This window comes from Ctenocephalides felis, unplaced genomic scaffold, assembly GCF_003426905.1.
Source record: "Ctenocephalides felis isolate EL2017-DRISC unplaced genomic scaffold, ASM342690v1 CF-g0.4_SCAFFOLD_03571, whole genome shotgun sequence".
NCBI classification, from domain to species: Eukaryota; Metazoa; Arthropoda; class Insecta; order Siphonaptera; family Pulicidae; genus Ctenocephalides; species Ctenocephalides felis.
Genome location: NW_020539725.1, coordinates 17,159,530 through 17,183,748, shown reverse-complemented (window position 1 = coordinate 17,183,748; position 24,219 = coordinate 17,159,530). Strand labels below are relative to the sequence as shown.

At 29.3% G+C, this 24,219-nt stretch overlaps 1 protein-coding gene and 1 pseudogene across 3 annotated transcripts in view; one reads left to right on the top strand and one right to left on the bottom strand.

Annotated features, from left to right (window-relative positions):
* Positions 1–24,219, top strand: part of LOC113384545 (uncharacterized protein DDB_G0284459-like) — a 76,725-nt gene that overhangs the window by 14,149 nt on the left and 38,357 nt on the right. For 2 of the 3 annotated variants that reach the window (XM_026622280.1, XM_026622279.1), the window contains exon 13: positions 387–602. In XM_026622280.1, coding sequence (XP_026478065.1) covers positions 387–551 — 165 coding nt within the window. In that variant the 3' untranslated portion in view covers positions 552–602. Of the gene's footprint in view, positions 1–386; positions 603–24,219 lie in introns of those variants that run through there. The other variant, XM_026622281.1, reaches the window with a different exon arrangement.
* On the bottom strand, positions 9,285–15,455 carry LOC113384547 (annotated as a pseudogene).

The window sequence follows — 24,219 nt, the reverse complement described above, 5'->3', positions numbered from 1 at the left end:
TTAAAGGACGGAAATTCTGATAGCTGTAAATATGAGAATATATAAAAAAAACAGTATTATCAATTAGTGAAAAAAATAATAAAAACCAATAAATTCGTTAACACAGGTTTTATTTTTACTCTTATAATTAGTAAATCTAATAAGTTTTTGATGTGAATCTTTCAAGTAAGACGTTGTCTAGTTTATTGGCAGAGTAATTAAAAAATGTATACATATTATGGAAATCTATTGTAAAACCGAGATTTTGATCATTATGTATCAGTAGTTTTTTTTCTCAATTATTAAGACACGTTCATGGGGCTGAATTTATTTTGATATAATAAGATAAAAAAAAAATTAAATTTGTCAATTTGACTGAATGAAATGATAACACTTTTTTTTTATAGGTGCGTTGGGCCGACATAGAGGAGAAACGTGCTCAAGAGAAAATGCGTGATCGTGGTTTTGTAGTTGGCCAGACAGACTGGAATAGAATGATGGATCCTACAAGCGGTCAGTCTGCTCTAACTCAGACCAAATATATTGAACGCGTCAATAAATCTATTTTCTAAAGATCACATGCCATGTCTCATTCAACCATGCACGAGATCTATCAAGATACTGTAAGTCGCTATAATGTATAATAATATATGAAATGAATTTTATGTATGATTTTGTTTTTTGATTGAATGATATGATTTATAAATTTAAAACTATTGATGAGTGTTTTGTCATTTGTTATTACAAACTATTTTTCGGATAATATATTTGTTTTCTTCATGCGTTCATGAAGAGCACATGGAACATCGTTCAAAGTATTCGTTGCTTTGCGTATTATCAACATATCAAACAGTATTTTTATGTGTTTCATTTTATAATTCACATGAATCGAGAATAGTCTTGATATTAAAAATTGGTGTTTGGAAATTTGGAATATTTCATCATTTATGAAGTCGTCATGAAACATTAATCAATTGGAATTAGTAGTATATAAAACAGCTTGTATGATATACCATGCAGTCACGTTTGAATATGCAGACAACTTTTTTTTTAATGATTGACAATTGATTTGTCAATTGTTTATATATTGACGAGCAGCTACATATCAACAAATCCGATGTCTTGTAATAGTTATTGTTCAGTAATGAAACAAGTCGTGGGCGGTAAATGATAACCATTATTTATTTTGATGCATCATTTTAATTTACCTAAATAGAATAATATTTCATAGTACATACAATGTGTTTCTTCAATTAAGATTTGAGTTATCCGCGACAATATTTAAAATCATATTCTCTTAATATAATAATAAACGCTATATTTTTAAAATATAAACTGATCGATATTCCTACTGATTAATGTTATTAGACTTCAATTTTTGGCTAGTTTTCAGTTGAGGCCTTAATAAGTCTCCCACATGTGTTTTTTATGAAAAGCACGAGGAAATAATTTTTTCACAAAAATATCTTTTTTATTGCACTTATTACTTACTAATTTCGAATGAAATTATAATGTAATATGAGTAAGTAAAGGTGTTTTTCCGACTTGATTATAACTTTTCACGTTTTGCAAATCACGAGATATTTAGGTATTTAGATACGTAATGATTCTCTTTTATTGACTTTTATATATGTTAATGTTATGAATTTTTTGCTACTTCAAGAAGGATTTTTCACACATGTACCAGCTATCATATGTACATATTATTTAAACCTATATCATGCGTGTTAGTCATACTGGAGACGAATATACAATTTCGTTCAAAATGTGCTGTTCTCATATATTATAATGTGAACACATAAAACTACTAATCAGCCAATAGCAATTTGTTTTTCATGATGTATAAATATATTGGCGTTTTATTATATGAAAATTTATTTTTATTTTCATTTAATGAAACATAATTGAGTTTACATTTAGAAAACAAATTGTATAATTAGGATCCTGCTCATAAAAGTATTGGGATTATGTATTAATATTTTTTATTATTTTTCTAAGAGTGACATTTATTTTTGTAATATTACAAAGTTCGACTAACTCTCGCGAAATATTATTTTATTCTCCTCATTAATTTTTGTAAGCATTTGAGAAACTACTCAAATTAGAGGTTTGTTTGTTTAGACATTTTCGTCAATTTTAAAATGCATATTTGGATTGCATTTTTGAAGTTTTTGCATTATTCAAACATCTATTGAATGAATATTATATAGAAGAATTATTTAGTTTTTTGTTGGTGGAAAAAGTTATTTCTTTCTTCAAAAATTTATTTGTTGGAAATATGAAATCGTATTGAATAATAGTGGAATAATTTAGGTAATATGAATTTAAAACTATCACATGCACTTTGTACAAAAATGTCAGCAGTTAATGTTCTTATGTTTATTAATATTTTTATATGTGTAAGTAATAAATTCATTGTAAAGCATCCTATTTACATGTGTATTTTGTTATATTCCTTTAGGTTTGAAATTTTCTTCACAAAACGGGCAACATATTTAAAACATTTTATTAATTACATTTATTAATTATAAAAGCGTAGAGTAAAATAATTTCTATATAAATTGGAAATTAATTATTTTTGTTCTATTGGTGGCGATATTAAACCTGCATGTGTCAAACGTATATAATTTATAAATAGATTTCACATTCTTTCATAAATAATTTTTTAATGAAATTTCGCTACTATGTATCGAATTATCTAGTTTAATACAAATTATGGGCTAACATAGACAATATTCGGCATACAGATTTTAGCAAAATTTTCTGAAATCTTTAATATTTATTTACAAATTGATAAATATGTATTTGACTTAAAAATCATCATGATAATGGAAAGCAAAATATTAATATGGTTATAAAACAACAGTGATTGATTTTTTTTCACCTATCTCTAGTATTTTTCAATGAGTTTATTTTTGCTTATCTCGTTTTTTGGAAACCTGCATCGATTCATCGATTAATCTTTCTTCGAGTTTTTGTGGTTGTTTCCCTCTGTGGATTTTGGTAATAGTAAAGGAATTTTCATGATCAGTGGAACTTTCACTCTTAAATCTGTCATTTGCGGTTTGAGTAGGCACTTCGTTCTTTAGAGCGACTTCGTTTTGAAGTTCTATTGCTTTCTTTTGTGCCGTCATGACTGTGACCTGCAGTAACAAAAATAATTTATGATATAAGTCGATTTGTTATAACAATATAAGTTAACCAGAGGCACAATATTATGCGTATCCATAAAAATAAAATTACAAATTTCATATCTTCATAGAACTATTTTTTTAAATATATGTACCTACTACATTATTCTATGAAATATACTCGTAACATATATACTCGATCATTAATCCTAAAATATAAATGCATGGTTTTTATAATTGTACACTACTACAAAGTGCATCGTTTTCGTTGTAGTCAAGACTGGTTACCGTTGTACCACTTTTTATCAGCAATACTTTTGTTAATTTACCAGTTAGCTGGGAGAAAAGTAAATTAAATGGTAATTTGAACATTTGTATACTAGGAAATACTGTAATGCTGTCCTTAAATACGATGGATTAGTCTAAAATCAAATCATACGGAAAAGGGGCGAGTGTCACAACCGACCACACCCGAGGAACGGTTGTGACAGGCATAAAATTAGGTTAAAAAATAATAGCTATAAACACAACAATGGTTTATAACGACTTTTATTGTCAAAAATATGTAAAACAACAAAACATAATTATTTAAACAAAGCTTATGAATATAACAATATATAACAAAACATAATTTTTTAAACAAGAAATCTTTATGAAATCATTTATTTTCTTCTACTGAATTTTATTTCTCATTCTTTTTCGTATTTAGTCTTAGATAAGTTAGATTTTTCTTTATTCGTTTAAATGCCACCCAAAAAGGACAAGAAATACATCTCACTTCATATACATGTCACATAAAGCAAAACTGTTTGCTGTTAATTATCTACTAATATTCAACTTGCAGCAAAATAACAAAGTGATCTACAAGTATACAAGTAACAGTTTAATATTGTAAGAAATCTAACAAAGAAAACGTATTTGGCTCTTTAAAAGCTATTTGGTTTATAGATCATGTTGATGTACTTGTTCGAACAAATATACTTCATCTTTCTCCCTTTGGACCCTATCTCAAAATCAGTATAGTTTAGCTGTGACGACTGTCACTCCGTAACTTGTCATAACCGTACCCAGTCTCCCATATTTTACATTCTGCACGTTTTTCTCAATTTGTACGAATATGAACTTAGTTTTAATGTTATTTACCTCTGGTCCCATAGAATTCATGTGATCTCTCAGGCATTGTTGTAGAATATTCAGGAAAAACATAAATGCAAGGAGAGTGAGCGCTGATAGTGCTGCTCCACTTTTGCCTCCGCCGCTATGATGTTTATAGCTGGAAAGACAATTTGTCAAATTCTGCACAACATGCAAATTTTAATGGCATATTCATTGTAAATAATTTTATTTTTGCAATTTAAATCTATTGTTTAATGACTATCATTCACAAATTATTTCAAAATTTAACTCAAATGAATGAAAACTTACACTAGCTTTCATAACTAACTTCATTTTACATAACTAAAGCTTTGGAAAACCGTGCTTTCCGTCAAATATTGATATGTAAAAGAATATTCTGCCTGATTTATCAATTGTTTGGAATTTTTATCTAAAATAACAGCTTATCACAAATTATTTTCTTTTACCTGTGGCCTCCTTTTTGTGTTGCATACTGATGTACTGGAATTCCTGCATATGCATGCCCTTGGTGTGGTGGCTGTTGATATGCCTGATACGCGTGGGCTGGATATGTTTCTGCGTATCCAGATCCGGCGTGGCCACTGTATTGCATACGGTCGTTCATAGGCTGTAAATTGATTATTTTGGTACTTTTGTTAACTATTTTGTTGATTGAAAATTATGTACTATTTTTTTAAAATCTGTCTGAAGTGGTTTGTAGAGAAATTGTTGAAGTAAATTAATTTTGCTTTATTTTACACATGAAGGCATGTTATATATATCTACTAATACTCCGTTACGTTAGACACAACTATAACTATTTTGACAATGTTCATCGTTACGCTTATTTAAATCGCAAAAATCGAAAATAGTATTTAACTTCCTGAAGGAGTAGTTTGTTTATATCAGAAAATCCGATATGTTAATTTTGTGCATTTTCGTCGTTTCAAGTAATTCTGAATAGGTTGGCACCAAAATTAGGAAATATTTGACCATTCATAGAACTTAGCCATTTGATGAAATTATTCTATAAGGACTCGCATTGATTAGTTTTGCAAGATAATCCGTTTCTTTAGGATTAGCAGTAATATTTTTTGTCAACGTTTTTACATTAAATCCGGAACCAATTGACAATTAGTTTTGTATAATTTGTGTTTAGTTTTCTTTTTTTTTTTGTAAAGATCGGCTTAAACGTTTTCTTCGAATTCGTTAAATTTTTGTGTTATATTATAGAGATCATGGTCTGTTAAGGCAAAGATGTTAACAAAGTTTCATGAATTTTACAATTACTTAATGAATTAATTAATACTAAATTCAAGGAATTTATATAGTTTTTGTAAGTCTAATATTTTAAGACCAGACTTTAGAAAAATGGTTCAACTATGAAATTTTTAGAGTTTCAAAATTATATCGTTCTTATTAAGTTCTTACTAAGTTTTCTTATTTAAATTCTTACTAAGTTTTATGGAAATGAAATATAAGTGGTAAATATAATAGGTAAAATAAAGTAAATATTTCTCACGCCATCGGGTGTCGGGCCTTGTCCCATAATTTTGGATAACGTCATATTTTGCACTTCAAATCCTTCGTATAGATTATAACAATATTTCACTGTATACCAAATTAGGAAACGCTTTACATTTGAAAATTATAGTAAACAGTTCTATTAAATATATTTTTTTATACTTTGTGAAGTTTTTTTCTAGGTGTTATTCAAATGATTGCATAACAGGAACTAAATAAATTTTCAGTTATGACTCGTTTTCAAGTGCGACATTTTTCACGGTATATGATTTGTGCCAAAGCGTAAATTTTCATCTTGTACTATGCCAATGTTCGCCTCGCTCTATGAGTATGAGAGAGCATTATAGTAAGTGGTGCTAAAGAGGCAGAGTCTTTTTCATATCCACGTAGTCATGATTATTCTTTCTAGGCTTTTTCAAACGATTTGCTTTTCAGTGTATTTATATTATTCAACATTAGACTATGCTATCCCATTTGAATTCTGGTTCTGCAGAATAAATTGAATCGGACATAATTCAAAATTAGCGCTCGAAAACTAAATCTTGATTTATAAAAAGATAATAATTCTATCCGGTCATACGGGCATAGAGCTTTGGGGTTGTCTCTAGTAAATCTAATGTGGCATTGGTTAAGCGGACCTAATCAAAACTACTTAGAATGATGACGGGTGCACTTTGGTACGTGAACAATAAAACTTTGTATGATGATCGGAAGATGCTATACAAACTTTATAAAAACAAGATCCGCTAATTATCACAAATTAGAAAATAACCGCAATTCATTCGTTGCTCCACTGCTTCTTACACCAGAATTAAGAAGACATAAAAAATTGTGGCTAATTAATTTAATCTAATAAAGAGTATCAAATTGTAATTACTTACTTGGGTAACTACTAGCTATAATATTATTTAATAAATGTAAATTAAAATAACTCATAGAATGTAATAAAAAAAATCGATTCAGCTGGTAGTGACGAACGGTCGGCAACGTTTACTACGTATCACATTTTTGTTTAGAATGTTACAATAATATTCATTGTAATTATATTTACCTGTATTTCATTAAGACTAAATTTATTCTTTAACTTTAATACTTGCGATCACACAGATAATTCAAACAGAAATTGTAGTGCCGGCCCTCAGGGCCGACGCCAGCCAAACGGATAGTTGCCTGGGCTCTAACGTGTTAATCATATTTTTTCTTCTGTTTCTCCCTTTCGCGCCTATAAATTCGATCGCGAAGATACTTTTATCGTACCGGTTGTCATTATCCCAATAGAATTTAATACAAACCTATTATTTCCGAAATGAATTATTTAATGTTCTTCATTACAACTCCTATTGCTTGTCTTCGAAAAATGTGTTCATAGTTTGAATCGTAGGTGATAATCAGAGCGAACATTTGTCAAGGTGCCATAGGTGATAAAGAGAACGTGCCACATTATTATAATTTATACCTTTTCTTGACACAAATAGTTACACAATTTTAGTTATAATGCTATATTAATGATTAATCCATAAATAGTATTTAAATTATTTTCATAGGCATTTTTAAAAATTAAATTCTTGTTCAATTTAAACTTTCATATCTTTTTAATATATTTAATTAGATTAGATCATTGTTTGTGTTAATTAGGTCTAAATCTGAACAAAATTTGCTAACTGAGTTAAAACATTTTTTTCACTCTATTTCTTCATATGTTTCAAGTACCGTTTTTAATTCAAATTGAAGTAAATCATAGAGATGTAAAATATTATAGTGCATTAGAATGATGAAAAATTGCAAGTTGTATTTTGGTATTTTTTATTTTATTTTTATTATCTTATTTATTTATATTTTATGTACATATTTATAGCTTATATTAATATTTTTCAATTTTTTTTGCATTAAACTGCGCAAAATGCTGTTCTTCTATATTTGTTGCAAGTTTTAATATTTCTTTAGGCAACCTTAATGAAACTGCTAAAAGATAGTATATTACAAAAAAGCAGATGACGTGTTATTGGAATTGATCGGAATATTAACTAACTCGTATATTGTGCATTGGAAAAAACTTTGTGCAATGTGATGTGACTCGATTTATTCAAGAACAACTTGCAACTTCAATAAAAATATCATATCATAGTTGATTCTTCGCTATCTTTTAATGACTTTATTTTTTTACATAAAAATTTGGGTTTAGTAAATAAAATATTATTGACATCGAAACTGTTCTCGAAGCATTCAATATATATGTATATGTTGAGATTTGAAAACACGAGAAGTAGTTGCAATAAACATTGTCTCGATTTTATAAATTATCAAAACTATTAAGTGGATTACACATTTGAACAGTTATAGTTGCATGTAAGCAATCATACGCCTTTGCTTCTTGTATTAGTCATTTTCGTTTAGTAATTTCTCAAAAAAATTTGGAAAGATTGAAAAAAATCGATTTATATAATTTCAAATTATTCTCGACCGATTTGAACTTGCTTTCAAAGCACCATTGCTAAAAAATCTAATATTTAAGACAACAAAATCTTCAATAAAAATCAAATTTGTAGACGATCAAATTCTTAAAAACAAATGTCTATTTTTTGTCTATATAACGAAAAGTTCTAGTGAATTCAATTAATGCACAATACAATACATCAATTACACAGAAATATATTTTTTCAGTGTACAGTGTAAAAAAAATCTAAATGTTTACACTAGAATAATTCTAAATTTTAATGTGATTACTTTTTAATATCAATCATTCAATATCAATTTCAATAGAATGTTATTGAATATGAACATAATATTTTTTCAATAAATTATGCTATAATGAAGAATAAAATGTGGTATATTCAATTAAAACAAATTGTTACAGTTTTCATTAACATATATTTTAAAATATATTGAATATAAAATACTGTTTATACAAAATTTCCTTAAATATACCTATCGATCACATTCATTCATGATCCATTCATCACTTTCATTCATCTTTCAAAATAATATTTAGTGTGCAACAAATGCTATAATTAATTTTAATTATTTATAGTATTACGCGTCCAAATATTTCTCTAATAAAATTTCAGTCGTGCCATTTAATAATAATTCTATCATTTCTTTCTTTTGAATTTCAGGCATAATCATTGAAAATGTTTCTAAATATTCAATAGAATTTATATTAAACATTCATTCTACGTTCGCTTAAAATTAACTATATTTATATGTAATAAATAAATAAATAAATATATTTCTAATTATAGTATAACCAGCCAACGCTTATTGTCTGTCAAAATTTTCAAGAATTTTTCATGATGAAAAATCTGATGGTAGTGCAATAATAGAGTACTTTCGGTTTAGTGCGGTGACATTTTTAATTATTTCATATTTTTAAACAATAAATAAAAATAGGAAATAATTGATTATTTATTATTTCAAAAATCATTGTAATATTGAGTAAATCACGGTCAATATAGCTATTGCGATTCTTGAAATTCCAAATTATAAGTAGGTTATTCTGATGGTGTTTTTTTAGTATTTTCATATATTGTTTATTATTCAGACTTCGTTGCATGTCAAGTATAGTTGACGACAATCTTCTCCTGAGCGTCCACGTCTGCCTGCCTCGTAGAAGGCTTCGAATGTAGTACCGCTAGATCTTTCCAAGGCGAAGCTGGTTGCATATCTGGATTATAATAAAATATTTTAAAATAAATTAATAATTTTTTGTGAAATATATATAGCGGGTGTCTCTGAACTCAAAGTCAAGCCAAAACTTGGCGATAGAATTGATCGCAACTATTATAACAAAAATTTAAGAAAAAAATATTTCATATAGTTTGAAAATTATGAGCTTTTAAGTAGCTTTTGTGAAGTGTGATCATCTTGTTCTTATGGTTACTTTTTATTAACTTTGTCCCTTTAAGCTTTAGATCCGTAATCCTAAATAACATTTCTAGGGCCCCAGTCAAAAAGAATGACACAATTGCTCTAAGATTTCAAGAATTACGACTATTTGTTGAACTATGAATTTGAAATTTTCAAAATCAATCGACTTTGAGAGGCCCTTCTTTACAAAAAGTGCACTATTGGGGGCGTTCATTGTTTTTTTTTTTAGGAATTTAGGTAAAAATTAATTACACGTGATTTCTTACTATACTGCTCCCTCACGTGATATTTCATGATTTTTTGTCAAACGCCCATCCTAAAAACTTGGACGTCCTTTAAAGTGTTTTGGCAATTTCCTTGAAAAGTTTGCGAATTCAATTAGGATTGTAAAATGGTATAATACTTGTTAGTGTATAAAAATCGGGAAATGAAGTCTAAAAATAACACAATTAACAATCTGAACTGAATGTGATTAATATGCACTACAAAAATTATGTGATTTGTAGATTTTTATTTTTGAACTCGATTTTATTTATTGTGAAATTTTATTATCAAGTATTATACCATTATACCAATCCTGACTGAACGCCCAAACTTTTGAAGGAACTTATCAACCAATTTTGAACAATTTTAATTTGTAGTTTAACAAATAGTCTTAATTGTAGAAAACTTACGATAATTGTATTATTATATTTTTGACTTTGGTCTTAGAAATGTTACTTAACGATTACGGTTCCAAAGTGTAAATTAACGAAAATAATAAAATCAACCACAATAACTGAGAAGTTGTCATAGTTTGACCAATGCTCTAGAAAGGCATTTCAAATAATTTTCAAATGTACATGGAATATTTTTTTGTTTCTATTTTTTTTTCATCATAGTTAGATTCAATACTATAACCCCGTTTCGACTTGACGTTAAGTTCTGATACACCCTTTATATGTATCAAAAAGTTAGGTTCTAATATGATTTGAAATAAATATTTTTTTGGATATAAGCTATTTTGTCATACATTTGAATTGTATGCGTGTTTGAATGTTAGGAATTGAAACTGAAATTTTTATTAGATGCCTGTCGACAATATCTCAGCATTAACAGTTATACTGTGCTGATTTTAATTTAGGGTTCAAAGGAGAAAGATGTATTATGTTTGTTTGAATAAGTTCCCATTATTGCATTCAGTCTGCGCTCTACATTAACATATTCTGTAGACCGCATTGCTTTTGAGAGTACAACAGTGCCTCTTTTTTGTTCGATTTTTTTTAATAAGAAAGATCAGTTTGTTTGTTATTTTGCTATCAGTTGAACATTAGTAGTTAATTATCAGCATTAGTTTTTGCGTGTACGTTGGGTATAGTTGTGACATTTGTGGGTCTTGTCCTTTTCGGAAGAAGATTAAACATTTAAAGTAAAATTTAATTTAACTAAGACAAAATTAGTAGAAGAAAGGAAGCAAAATTCAATGCACAACAAAATAGATTTCTTAATAACTTTGTTTGACAAAAATTGTTTTATGTTAAATTATATTCATAAGCTTTGTTTAGATGATTATGTTGTGATGCGTTACATATTTCTGACAACAAAAGTCGTTTATAAAACCATTTCGGTGTTTAACTTATTGTTTTTTTAATCTATTCTAACCGTTCACACCCCAAGGACGGTTGTGACACTCGCCCTTTTCTTGTATGATTTGATTTTATGACTATCAGTCATGGATTAAATTCATTTAAGGACAGTATTTCTATGTAGACAAATGTTCAAATTACCATTTAATTTACTTTTCTCCAAGCTATCTAGTAAATTAACAAAATTATGGCTGATACCCATATCTACCAAGTCCCCTAATAAACTTTTTTATATTAAGAGTATTTTCTTTGAGATATATATGGGTATATTTAGACATTGTGTTTAGTAAAAGTAATTCAAAAAAAAGAATATGATTTCCACTTACGCTCCAAGTTGGCAGAATATGCTTCCGCCTCCAATGGCCGCAATACATTCTGCACTAGCCTCGCATACTCGGCGTTGCATGCATGGTTCGACTGTTTCCACTTCGTTGGCCCTTGCGCTTTCACCGACGGATCTCATGTACCCTTTGAACATGGAAAGACCAGCTACGGCGGCGTCGCTTAATGAATCTTTTTTACCCGAAGAACGTGCTTGTAGGGAACGGTGAGAGAAAGAGGTCTTGAGGGCGTCCAGAAGGTTGACCACGATGTTGATGAACTGTATCCAAAAATCGATATATTTTTACTACAGAATTTCTAAATTTAAATTTGATAAATGTAACATGGATATTTTTTTTATGTTGTTTGGTTTTTTGATGTTTTGGCTTTTCGAGATTTTTTGGACGACATTCTGTGACATAATATCTGTGTATACGGGTGACGTCCATAGACAACATCCACATCACGTGTTGTGTGAATGACTGCCATCCATGGACGACATATTGCACGTCGGACTTTGCTTCAAAATTAATGACTATGGGTTAAACTATTAGTAATTCTAATTTGTATTGTAATTTTTAGTTTCGTATTTTTTAATTATTCAACACACTTTTATTGATAACGATAATATATTGTTGTGTCTGTCCCTTCAGTAAAGGGTTAACAATAGGTTTACGGGCTTATCTATACTTAACTCTACGGAAAACTCGTTAAATTGACGTAATTCGTATTTTCTTTAAAAAATAAATATTAAATAAATTATCTCAGTGTAATAAAAACCTCACATATAAACAATATGGAAAAATTATCACGAAAAAATAGCAAACATATGAAATCTAGACGGTAACCATGTTTGACGAACGTGATTCTTTTAACATATTATTTGGATGTCTTTTATACATTTTTCCGAATGCAGTTTTAATACAACACATTTTCTACTTTTATTACACATTTCAGTAAGTTTTTTCGAAATCCTGATGTTGACATTTTGTGATATGAAACTTCGAGTGACGCGATTATCTTTTTTTGTTTGATTGTATAAAAAATAATATAACATAATCAAGTTTAGTCCATTTTAACTCCTTGTTAATATCATATTTACTGTTTTAAGGCATAATATTACAGTTAAAGCAAATTTATTAATTTTTTTTAATGAAACCAACTACCTCGTCAATTTGACGATTTCCGTCGAAGTAATACCGCACATTAATTTCAAAATTTAGAAAGTATATCGAAATTATAATTATATATAATATCTATTAATAAAACCACGAATTTAGGACTCAAATTAGTTAAGATTGGTGCTGTGTTTTTTTTATAATTTCATCTCAAACGTCGAAATTGATCGCACATTTATACTTTAAGATACCACAAATTTATACTTTAAGTTTATAGAAAAAATAAATTATTCATACAATTCTTGAAGTTGAGTGCTTGTAGTTTTTTTTCTGTCGCTTATAATGATTATTTTGGAACGAGTGATTTATCTTAAATTTCTGCATTCTTTGTCATTCATTTCTTATTTTGAATAATACATACTTCCATATACATAATAGTATATGGCAATATGTCAAGTAGCAAAGTAAGTGATAAATATGTACATTTTATTTATTTGAATGTTCAACTTTATATTTCCTGATATTACTTTTGATTGGATAAATCTACTGCTGACGCTAAATGTGGGAATTCAATACATTCAAATATTGTCATGTCAGTTGGTTTGTCTATATGGGATAAAAATATGCCAAAAACTTTGTATTATGTACATTACCACAACCACTACTTCTATTACAATCATAAACATTTATTACTGATCAACATAATAATCAGTTATCCTGATGAACTTTTGCATTTATAAATTTATGAAATAAGTTGGTCAATTCATATTAATGGAGGTTACTCCTTGATTGAGCTTACAGTTTTGAATGCTGATAGTACTGTATTTGTACTTCTTTTAAATTTAATATTATACTTGAATTTTACTGATGAAAGGAGAAAAATAATCTACATTAAAAAGTTATTCGATTTTTTTATTTTTCGTAAAAATCGCCATTTTCAATGTACTTACCTCTCCTGCTTGTTGGCCATGGTTGACACTTGCTCAGGATCTTTGCTACCGAGAACCGCGCCTAACACCGCCGCCAAAATACCTGCGGCAAGCAAGATAACATAGCGGATAGGATAGGTAGGCTAATACTACTCAAACAGTTTAGTTCAATTCAAAGGATTGTGATCATTAGTGATGTTCAACATTTCGTCAATGTAACATTTTAGCATCTTTTCTTCACATTTCAGAATGGATTTTCCATCTTACATTGACGAAGTTTAGTGAGCAATGTTAGTAATGGACCGTGATTATTTGAAATAGTGAATCATTATGGACATCATTATTACTTATTATTTATTATCTCCATATATTTGTTCTGATGATATATGAAGTTAATGATTTAATTTGAAATTGAGTAGTAATTTTTGAATAATGAAAATTGGTGTGTGAAGCAATTAGGCTATCTACGTGAAATTGAATTACATTGTTATACTTTCTTATCTAATGGTAAGAAACATTCTTCATACACGAATATTCAAATGATTTTAAAACAAAATTCCATACTTATATACAGTTCCAACGTTGCAAAACTTTATACATATTTCTGCTATTTGAATTTCCAAATTGAAATATAAATATTTGATTATTATTTCATTGTTTCAAAATTGTTTTGGTTTCTATAAACTATGGTGAGTATAAGCTATGTTATGTGAATTCTAAGTGAAATATTATAAATAAATTTTGAATAATCTGTATGAATATTAAATATTTGTTGATATTTGTGCATGTTGTGCATATATTATTGTAATGACTAAGCTAATATTTATATTTTTTGTTCTATGATTTGTATATACTTATTATTTTGAGCGTAAACACGTGACCCACTTCAATCAGTACAAGATTTCTAAAAGCGTGCCGTATGAAGAATATTTTCGATGTGCTTATTGCATGTGGTCAGAAGTAAAAAAATCAATGTGATTAATATGTGTGAAGTACCTGCATTGGTGAGTTGCCATTATCAACTTTGTCAATACCATCATTGGATACTCCACCGCCCAAGATTGCGGTCAGGATTTGAGTCCTACAGAAAGCATATTTGCCCAGGGTGATGGGGCAATGGAATCAGTTTCTAAGCTATCGCTCTTGGAAGGCGCGCTGTGACCACCCAAACACCATTGAAGATCATTTGCATCACCATTCCTGAAAAATATAGATGAAAATGATTGAAAGAAACTTAAAATTGAAATTATCGAATCCTACTTAATATTATATCACCAATATTTAAAGTAATAGTCTATTGTAATTGAATACCTATCGAATTGATTTAACTATTTTCTATAAATTGATCCAAATACTGGGATAACTTTTTATTTTGCTGAAGTCTTTATCTTGCCATAAAATTAAATTAAATGACTTACCAAGCATGTTAGACCAAGAAAATCCTCCATCGTGTATTTGGTTCGTTTGGATGTCGTCTATATCATCCAGGGCAACTTTTTTCATCGCATTTGGTTTTTCGGCAAACTTGCGATCATCATCCTGTCTTGCCTGATACTGAGGATATGGCCTGTATTGTGGGTATAATTGCTGGTGGTCCTGGTCAAGTTGTTGCTCGGATGCCTGTGGTAAACTACGAGCTACTTGTGGCAGGCTGCGAGCTACTTGTGGCGGGTTTGGATATCCGAGTGTTGTCGTAATTGTTGAACAAATGATCATTGTCACCAGGGCCCATCCTATGCTTTGTTGATGATGCATCTTTATTGTTTCTGGAAATAAAGAAGAAGGATATGAGTTAAATCCAATAGCGAAATATTTATTTGTTGATTCTGAAGGATGAAAGAAGACTAAAAACGGAGCGATACTCTATTTATATATTTGTAAGGATCACATGTATGCACAGTTAATATCAAGAACACAGTATGAGTTAAATGAATTTTATTCATTTTTTTTTTCAAGATAAATTTTTGGTAGATAGTATTTATGGGAAAAATAAAATTGTTAGGTCTTAGTTTTATAATTACAAATTTATATATGCATTATTAGATGTATTTTGAACATATATTTGTCATACGATGAAGTAGAAAAATAATTATCAATGAATGATTTATATATTGATATAGTCAAAAATGTTATTCTGCATAATAACATGTTATGTACTAATTCCAAAAAGTGCTTATTTATGTAATTTATAATAAAACAATGTTCATAAATATTGTTTTACTTCTTTCAGATGCGGACTGTTATATATAATTACTTGACTATTTTATATAATTATTTTTAATTGGATCAAGAACATTTTTGAAGAAGAAAATTATCACGAGAAACTTAAAGCAATTATGGCTTAGAACGAACAAATAAACTTACTTCATAATTAATGTAATTAAGTTTTATCAACTGTAATTATAGCAGTTAAAGTTGCGATTCGAGGATTTTTAAACAAAGTGAATTCGCACGACGTGAGCGGTTATATACAAGTGTTTTAAATTTAGTCACCGTAACGTATCCCAAATTCAATGTTTTTAATGAGTTTTAGATTTAACATATAGCAGAGGTTGTTATGATTTTTTTTTAAATACTATGCTCGTCAACAAATTGCTGTTTTAGTTCATCTTGAATTAATGAATTCAATTAAATTGCATCAATTGATAAATGACGATTTGCAACTTAAAAACAAGAACATTACAAAGCATATAAATAGTTAGTATAATTTTAAACGACGGTTTTTTGTGAATTGCGGTCGTAAATGAAAACGTTGCGTTTATTAGTCCGTGCAAATGGTTTCACTGCGTGGAATATATTTCTATAAACTGCATTTCAGGTTTCTCCATGCAAATAAAACATTTGCAAGAAGATTAGTTCTATTTCTCACTCTTTCATCAAGAGTATTCAAGTGAAAATCATGCGAGGTGAAAAATTTGTTCAATGTGTGCCAAGATTTTCTTCAGTTTATGTCTTCGATATTTGAAGCAAAGCTCATAAATTGTACCGCGGTATAATTAAAATGAAGTTCATGATTTATGGTTGGCTTGAAAATCGTGTACATTTTTGAGGCCGTTCATTTTAAGAAAGTTTTGTTTAAACTCGAAGTATTTAAAATGCTTTGTTGCTGAACGCCCTGCACTTGCAACCTACTTTGGTCGTTGTGTATTGTTTTGAGAACAAGATTTTCTTTTTCGGTTTGACACAAAAGCGGCTAATTTATAAAAGTATATTAAGACGGTTATTTTTTGAATCCAACAATAGTAAAAGAATTTACTGCGTTTATTTTATCAGTGAAAAGTTTTTTTTCGCAAATTATTACTAATTTGACACAGTGATTAAAGTGCAATTAAAATATTTTGTACTATAGATAAAATTGCCTCAACCGATTTTTCTAAAGCAATCGGATGGAAATGTGACTATAATTTTGTAAATATTACAATTTGAATCATTCTAATTGAAAAAAAAACATGATCAACTTTTTGATCCAAAATTATGCGCGATTTTTAAGTGAAGACTGTGAAGGGCTATAAATGCAAGGTATGTATAAATATATTAATTAATTTTGATTAGTATCTCTACTATTTGAATTCTCAAATTTGATGAAATACTAGAAATTTCACTTATTGAAACATGTTAATAAATAAAGTACATAGAAAAATTATGTGGTACGACAGTTGTGCTTTCACGAACTTACCGAAGACTAAATGGTTAGTAAGTTTAGAAATGAAATATTGGATTTTTTTTTTCTTCAAATAGATTCTAAAGATCATAAATACCAAATACAAATAAAAAATGCCACTGGGCAGTGCGATATTTCAGTGAAGAAAATTTTTATAAATTATTTAATATGATGTTTTATAGAAAATATTTCTATTTATGTTCAAATATAAGGACATAAGAAAAACCTTACGAGATATTGGTATTTTTTTTTATACTTTATATATGCAATAAATATATTTTAACATGTAATCGATTTTTTCCTTGAAAGACCCATTTTTCCGAAACATTTCTTTCGTGCCTTATCCACGTTACTCACACGCGACTTCGAATGACCCACATTCTTTGCAACAACAATGAGCAAAAAAATTCTTCTGCATAACTTAACATTAATGAGACATCCAATCTGCAGCATCTCTCATCATATATGCACGTTTTATTTAACTAGTTCAAGAGTATTGATGTAATAACAGTACATCTACGACAGTTTTCTATTATTTCTTAGAGTCCCGTTGATTCGCCTTTTATGTGTGTGCTTGTCACTTTCTTATAATAAATTTGCTTTGATGATTATAATTGTTTTGTGTGCGCATCAATGCTTTTAATCAACGCGAAAGATCGAGGTCGATAATCAGTTACAGGTGAGAAATTTGATGGAGTTCAAATGAGTCATTTGGATTTGTGTTTATAAATTGATTGGAGATTTCCGTTAAATTATAAACAACGCGTAATCTACTTTTCTGTAGGTTTTGAATCAATTGAAATATATCCAAAATCAAATCATTATTATTTTTACAAATTGTTACAAATTATTACAAATTATTTGCATAAAATGCAGTTGTGAGTACACCATCGAAATGTGCAATTTTATTTTGACTTCTGCAATTCTGCAATTGCAATGTGTGTCCAAGAGTGTTTTTTTTTATCACACTTTCGAGTTAAAAGTGTGAATATTCCTAATAACAGGAGAACTTAAAAAAAACTGTGACATAAGAATAATTCTTGTCACAAAACGAACATTATGTGAGAAAACCAGCATATGCCGCAAATTTGCAATTTTTTGCCTTTTCGTTGCTCGTCTAGGATTTTAATAAAACTTGACTTGATGATGGATTTGCTCAAAATGGCCAATATAAAATATTCGAGGCCTATGAAAAGCGATTAAATTATAAATATTAAAGTTGAGAAAAGTAGGCTGCGTGCTATTCAAGGATACAAATATATAAAAAGGACGCTGAAGATAATTGGTACATGCGAAATTGAGGAGTTCGTAGCCTTAACGCAGAATCATCATTACGTTCCTAGATACGTACGCAAAGCACACAGTGCATTTTTCTAAACTTTAATTAAATTTTATAATTGAACCACTTTTCATGAGCTTCTAATATTTTATGATGAGTCAAATTCAATTTTTTTTCAAGTGTTATCAAAGTTCAAGACGTGTAATGGAAAGCTCTTCTAGTCAGATGTTTCAGAAAAAGAACATGACGATTACTAGTGAATGATACATATTCTAAAATTAGTTCAACGAATAAATATTGTATTATTCTTCTAATCTTGTAACGAAATCTTAATATGTATTTTAAATATTATTTTGATAAAAGTTAGTTTTAATAAAAGATGAAATCTTTTGGAAATTTTTAATGTTTTTCTTCTGATCCCCCATGATTTAATAATTAATTGTAATTTGATCTTGCTTTCTACATCAATTTTAACCTAGAGCCTTACTATCGTATTTAACAATAAAATTCATATTATTTATTAAATATGGAGGAGTTTTGTACTTTCATCAACACGTTTGCGGACGATGCAGAAATGCTATAGCAGTCAAATTTTAAAGTCAATTATTTGAAATTTATTTTTTTATAATCATACGTTTTCATCATTATTATACTTTTCAAGGTAATGAATGGCTAACTGATTCTTTAGGTATTCTCGTATTATCTTATCTTTATTCGTAGTCACTAATTAGCTTGGTTAAGCACATTCGGTAAAAGAGAAGCGAAATACTTGACGTGGATGCTATAGTATTCATCGTACATAACGATCAAAATATGATAATCTGACTACACTTACAAACAGTGTATAATCAATTTTCGGAAATCATCACAACCAATTTAAAAGTAAAATGACCGTTATTTGTATCTTGCTGAAACTTTTAAAGCCCCCGAACGTGTCAATACTTTTTATCTATGATAGTAATAAAATATTCTGTGTCAACTCCATAAGAAATCTGAGAAACTGTACTGCTATTGTAATTTACTACAAAGATTTAGAAAAGATAAGTTTTTGTCATATGTGCCACAACCCTTATGTAATATTTGCGTTCTAGCGGATTTTCAGCTAACTTAATTTTATAACTGATATATGAACATCATAATGATACTTATTCTGATCTTCAATTGATCATCGAAAATAGACAATGGTGACTTCCAAACTAGCGGTCTCATTATTGATTCGAGGAGAAGAGTTGTGATTGACCTTGAGGTGTTCGTGTTGGCTTTGAACAACGGTACAGACTTCCCGAAAAATATTTTCATGTTGTGACTCTGTATGGTATGTGGGTCGACCGGGAATATCACACATTCCGAACTTGAGTATCGCTCAAGTGCGCCGCGCTACAAACCTGTATTTTTTCTCTCGATGACCATAACAATAAAACGTCGTTGTTTTTACGTACATGCTGCGCCGAACATATGATGATTGACTTTTGGAAAAAAACATTGAGGCATAAAAAATACCTATAGTCTATAAAATCTATAAAAGTTTATAATGCCTACATTTCATTTTTTATTTTATGCTTTATTAATGTGTTTAGTTGTTCTATTATGTGACTGATAAAGATACTAGCAATTAATGATAAAACTAGCTGTAAGTGGAATTCTGTCTTAAGGCAATTAAGGCATCGTGCCTTAAGGCAAATTGCTGGAACTTCCCGTACCAAAAATTATTTTTTTAAAAACGATTAACATTTTTGAAAAAATTTTACTTCGAAAAAATTAGAGAGAAACTATAAATTTGACAAAAAATTACTTTTTTTGAAAAAAAAAATTTTTTTGAAAACAAAATTTTTTTGAAAAAAAAAAATGTTTTTTTCATTTTGACATACTTTGGAAATTCTGAACTGTTTTTCAAAGCAATCGTACTGCTTTATCTGCATAGAGACAAAATGTCAAAGCGCGCAACTGCCGCGCCGCCGTCTAACGGATAAGCATTGGTACGGAACCCATAAAAATATAAAAAAAATTATACTTATTGTTAAAATCTTTATAAAATATCCGATAATTTGATATGTCTAATGATCATTTTTGACCGCCAAATGGCATTTTTTTTTACTTTTATCATTAGATCTCCGAAACCGCTAGACCTGCCTTCATGAAAATTTGACCAATTCTTCATCTTGTCAATACAAGTATAATGTTTTTTGAATTATTAAAATAGGACGCTCCGTTCTCTTAACAACTGAGTTACCGTTTTCGGCACTTTTTGCCCCGTATCTTTGGAACGGCTGGACCTGCCTTCGCCAAAAACTAATCAGCACGTCTCCTTATCAATACGAATCGAATGCTCTTTGAATTATTCAAATCGGTTGATCCGTGTTCCCGAAATCGTCGACGAAAATTTGTATCCGCACATACATACACACACATACATACATACATACACACACACACACACACATACATCCATTTTTTCTAAGGTATTCCAAAATGTTCAGAAACCTCTGAAACGTAAAGATATATAAAAATTTTCATTTTTGATTTTTTTGCGATTACTATAACTTGCCCTACGGGAAGTTAACTAGTTGGTTTGGTATTTAGTCTTGAGGCTCCCGATATGTTTAAATAATCGACTTAATCAATAAAAAATAAACTAATTTATGAGCCATTAAAAGTATTCCGAGTGGATTTATTACACATAATTGAAAACGAACGAACACCTTGACTTGGAGTATTTTCTAAAAGCAAATTTTCAAAAATCAATAATTTTTAACTTCCCGAAGGAGAAGTTTGTTTTCATCAAAAAATCCGATTCGCTAATTTTGTTTTCTCGACGTTTCAAGCCATTCTGAATCGAATGAGACCAAATTTGGAAAAAGTACGTGTGTGTGCGTGTGTGTGTGAACAGATTTTTGCCGTAAATCGACGTTTTCTCTAAAACGGCCGGACCGATTTCAAAAATTTAAAAGCCATTCGATGTATCTCGATGAGGACTATCGTTTCTGAGTTTTGTGCGGCGATCGGCCGGGCAGTTTCTTTGTAAATTGCAGAAAGGTGCAATTTACAAAATTTTCGTCCACGTTTTAGCCCGCAATTCTGAATCGATTCTAAAATTTCAAAAACCATTCGATAGATATTGGTTGGGAATCGTGCTGATTAGTTTGGTAAAGATCGGCCGGGCCGTTTTCTTGTAATAGTTTGAAAAAAAAAAATTCGACGATTTTTGTTTTTTTTTGACGGTAGATACCATAGTTTTCTGGGTCATACTAAAATATTACGGCCCTACGACAACTCGTTTAGCTTTAAAAATTCGTCAAAATTTGCAAAAATTGGTATCGTTTTTTTGACATTTGTCAAAATTAGACCTTTGATCGATGTTTTCTAAAAAACGCCTGAACCGATTTCAGAAATTTAAAAGCCATTTGTTGCATTTCGGTGAGGACTATCGTTTGTCAGTTTTGTTCGACGATCTGCCAAGCCGTTTCTTTGTAATTTGAAAAAAAGTGTTAAACTTTTCGTCCACATTTAAGCTCATCCTACCGAACCGATTTAAAAGTTTGATTCGTTTTAGGTGAAAATCTACCGAGCCGTTTTCTTGTAATTAACTGTTGAAAAAAAAAAATTTAAGCCGGTTTTTAAGAAACTGTTTATGGCAGTATATATCATGGTCTTATAGAACTTATTGATATATGACGGTCTCACGACAAGTCGTTTAATTTTAAAAATTCATCAAAGTTTGAGAAAATGAGTAGTTTTTTTGACGTTCGTTAAAATTAAAATTGGTCGATTTACTTGGTATAACGATAGAGTACTTGGTTTCAATGCACATACTAAACCATTAAAATCCCACGGAAAATGGTTCAATTATAATTTTTTTTTTTGAAAATTTGCTTTTATAAAATACTCGAGTTAAGGTGTTCGTTTGTTTTCAGTTATGTGTAATAAATCCACTCGGAATACTTTTAATTACTCATAAATTAATTTATATTTTATTGATTAAGTCAATTATTTACACATGTCGGGAAGTTCATGTAACTTGCCTCAAGGCAAAATACCAATACCAACTAGTTAATACTTGCGTCTACCACAAATATTGCATCAGACTGTAATTGCATATAAAATATTCCACAAAATACTTAAAACAGGCTGGATCACCGTACACGAGCTTTGGCCGTAATATTTACTTCTGGCCCGATTATCATAGGCAGGCTATGCCCGTTATATTTAATTTTGGCCTATTTTAGGTTAAAGGGTTAATATTTAGTTTCTGAAGTATTTATAAGTCAATTTTTAGTTCCATTATTATATAAGTTGGATCGGACCAATAATTAACAAAAGTTTGTAAAGCAGCATTAGTAACTAATAGTAGAATTTATTTAAAACATATCTCTAAATATTTATATATACTATTGGTGAGAGCCAAAATGCAAATTCTTTGTGAAACGATAACAACGTATAATGGTGACAAAAAAGCTTCGTGATACTACGACTACAATTGAACATAGTTTACTTTTCTTGTTTTTTGCCACATCGTCAATCCAATATATATCGTAAGAATTAATATTTTCAAGTTCATCACTCTTTTGTTTTCTAATGAAAATAAAAGTCATGCATATATTTAATCCGTCGGTCATGTGTAAAGTTTGATCCGGTCTTTAATGTATTATATAATGGCAACAAGTAAAGAGAAAATATCGGATGTAGCAAAGAAAGTTGTCGAACATACCAGTCACTAGAACCGGCAATTTTGCTTTTGAAACTAGAATTCCTAAATTCGATATCCGATGAATGAACAAAAGTGAAGTTGTTCGGTTCGCTTTCACATACAAGATTTTCTAAGTAACCATTTTCTTTTTCCACTCAATAAAACAATGCAAATTCATTTTTAATTTAATGAATCAATATAATTGTAAAGGAATATTTCATTCTTTAAGAGGTCATATTTAATTCTGAAATAACTTTAAATGAATAATATGCCGACATCGTTTTGACAATCTTTTTGTACGAGATTCGCCTATAGACGACATCCAGTGTGTTGACTTTTGCTTCAATAATACTCTGGATTAAATTATTGAGAAATATGTTATTGTGTTAATTTTTAATTAACACAGGTCCACAAAAAAGTTGTCTCTATTGGGTGTGCGGCATATGCTTTCCAATGTAGTTTTTATCCTGAACATAGATGTAAAATCAAAATTGGAGGTCTAATGGCAAATAACCGAAAAAAAATAATAAAAAACGAAAACGTCTCCGATCTAGTAAATCTTCTGCCTGATAATCAAAATCTTCTAGTTTGTGCCGTTTCTTAGTCTTTTTTACATAAAATGACTATTGAGTATTTACTTAAATGATCCATCAAGTTATTTTTGTAGATTTCAGCAGTAATTTGCAAACATATTTTCGGATATTCATTTGCAAGTATGTTTTCAGATTACCCAGGGACAATGAAGAGTATGTATGTATGTTGGCAAATTACTGCTGCATTATACAAAAAAAAAACTCAGCAAATCATTTAATTGAAACTCAATAGTCATTTAAGATGAAAAGGACCAGGAAATGACAGAAATTATAAGATTTTAATTATAATGGAAAAGTATGATTAGATCTGAGATTTTGTCGTTATTTTTTTTCATTTTTGACCCTTAATTTTAACTCGAGGTTCGTGTTCAGCGGTAAAAACTACATAAACGAAA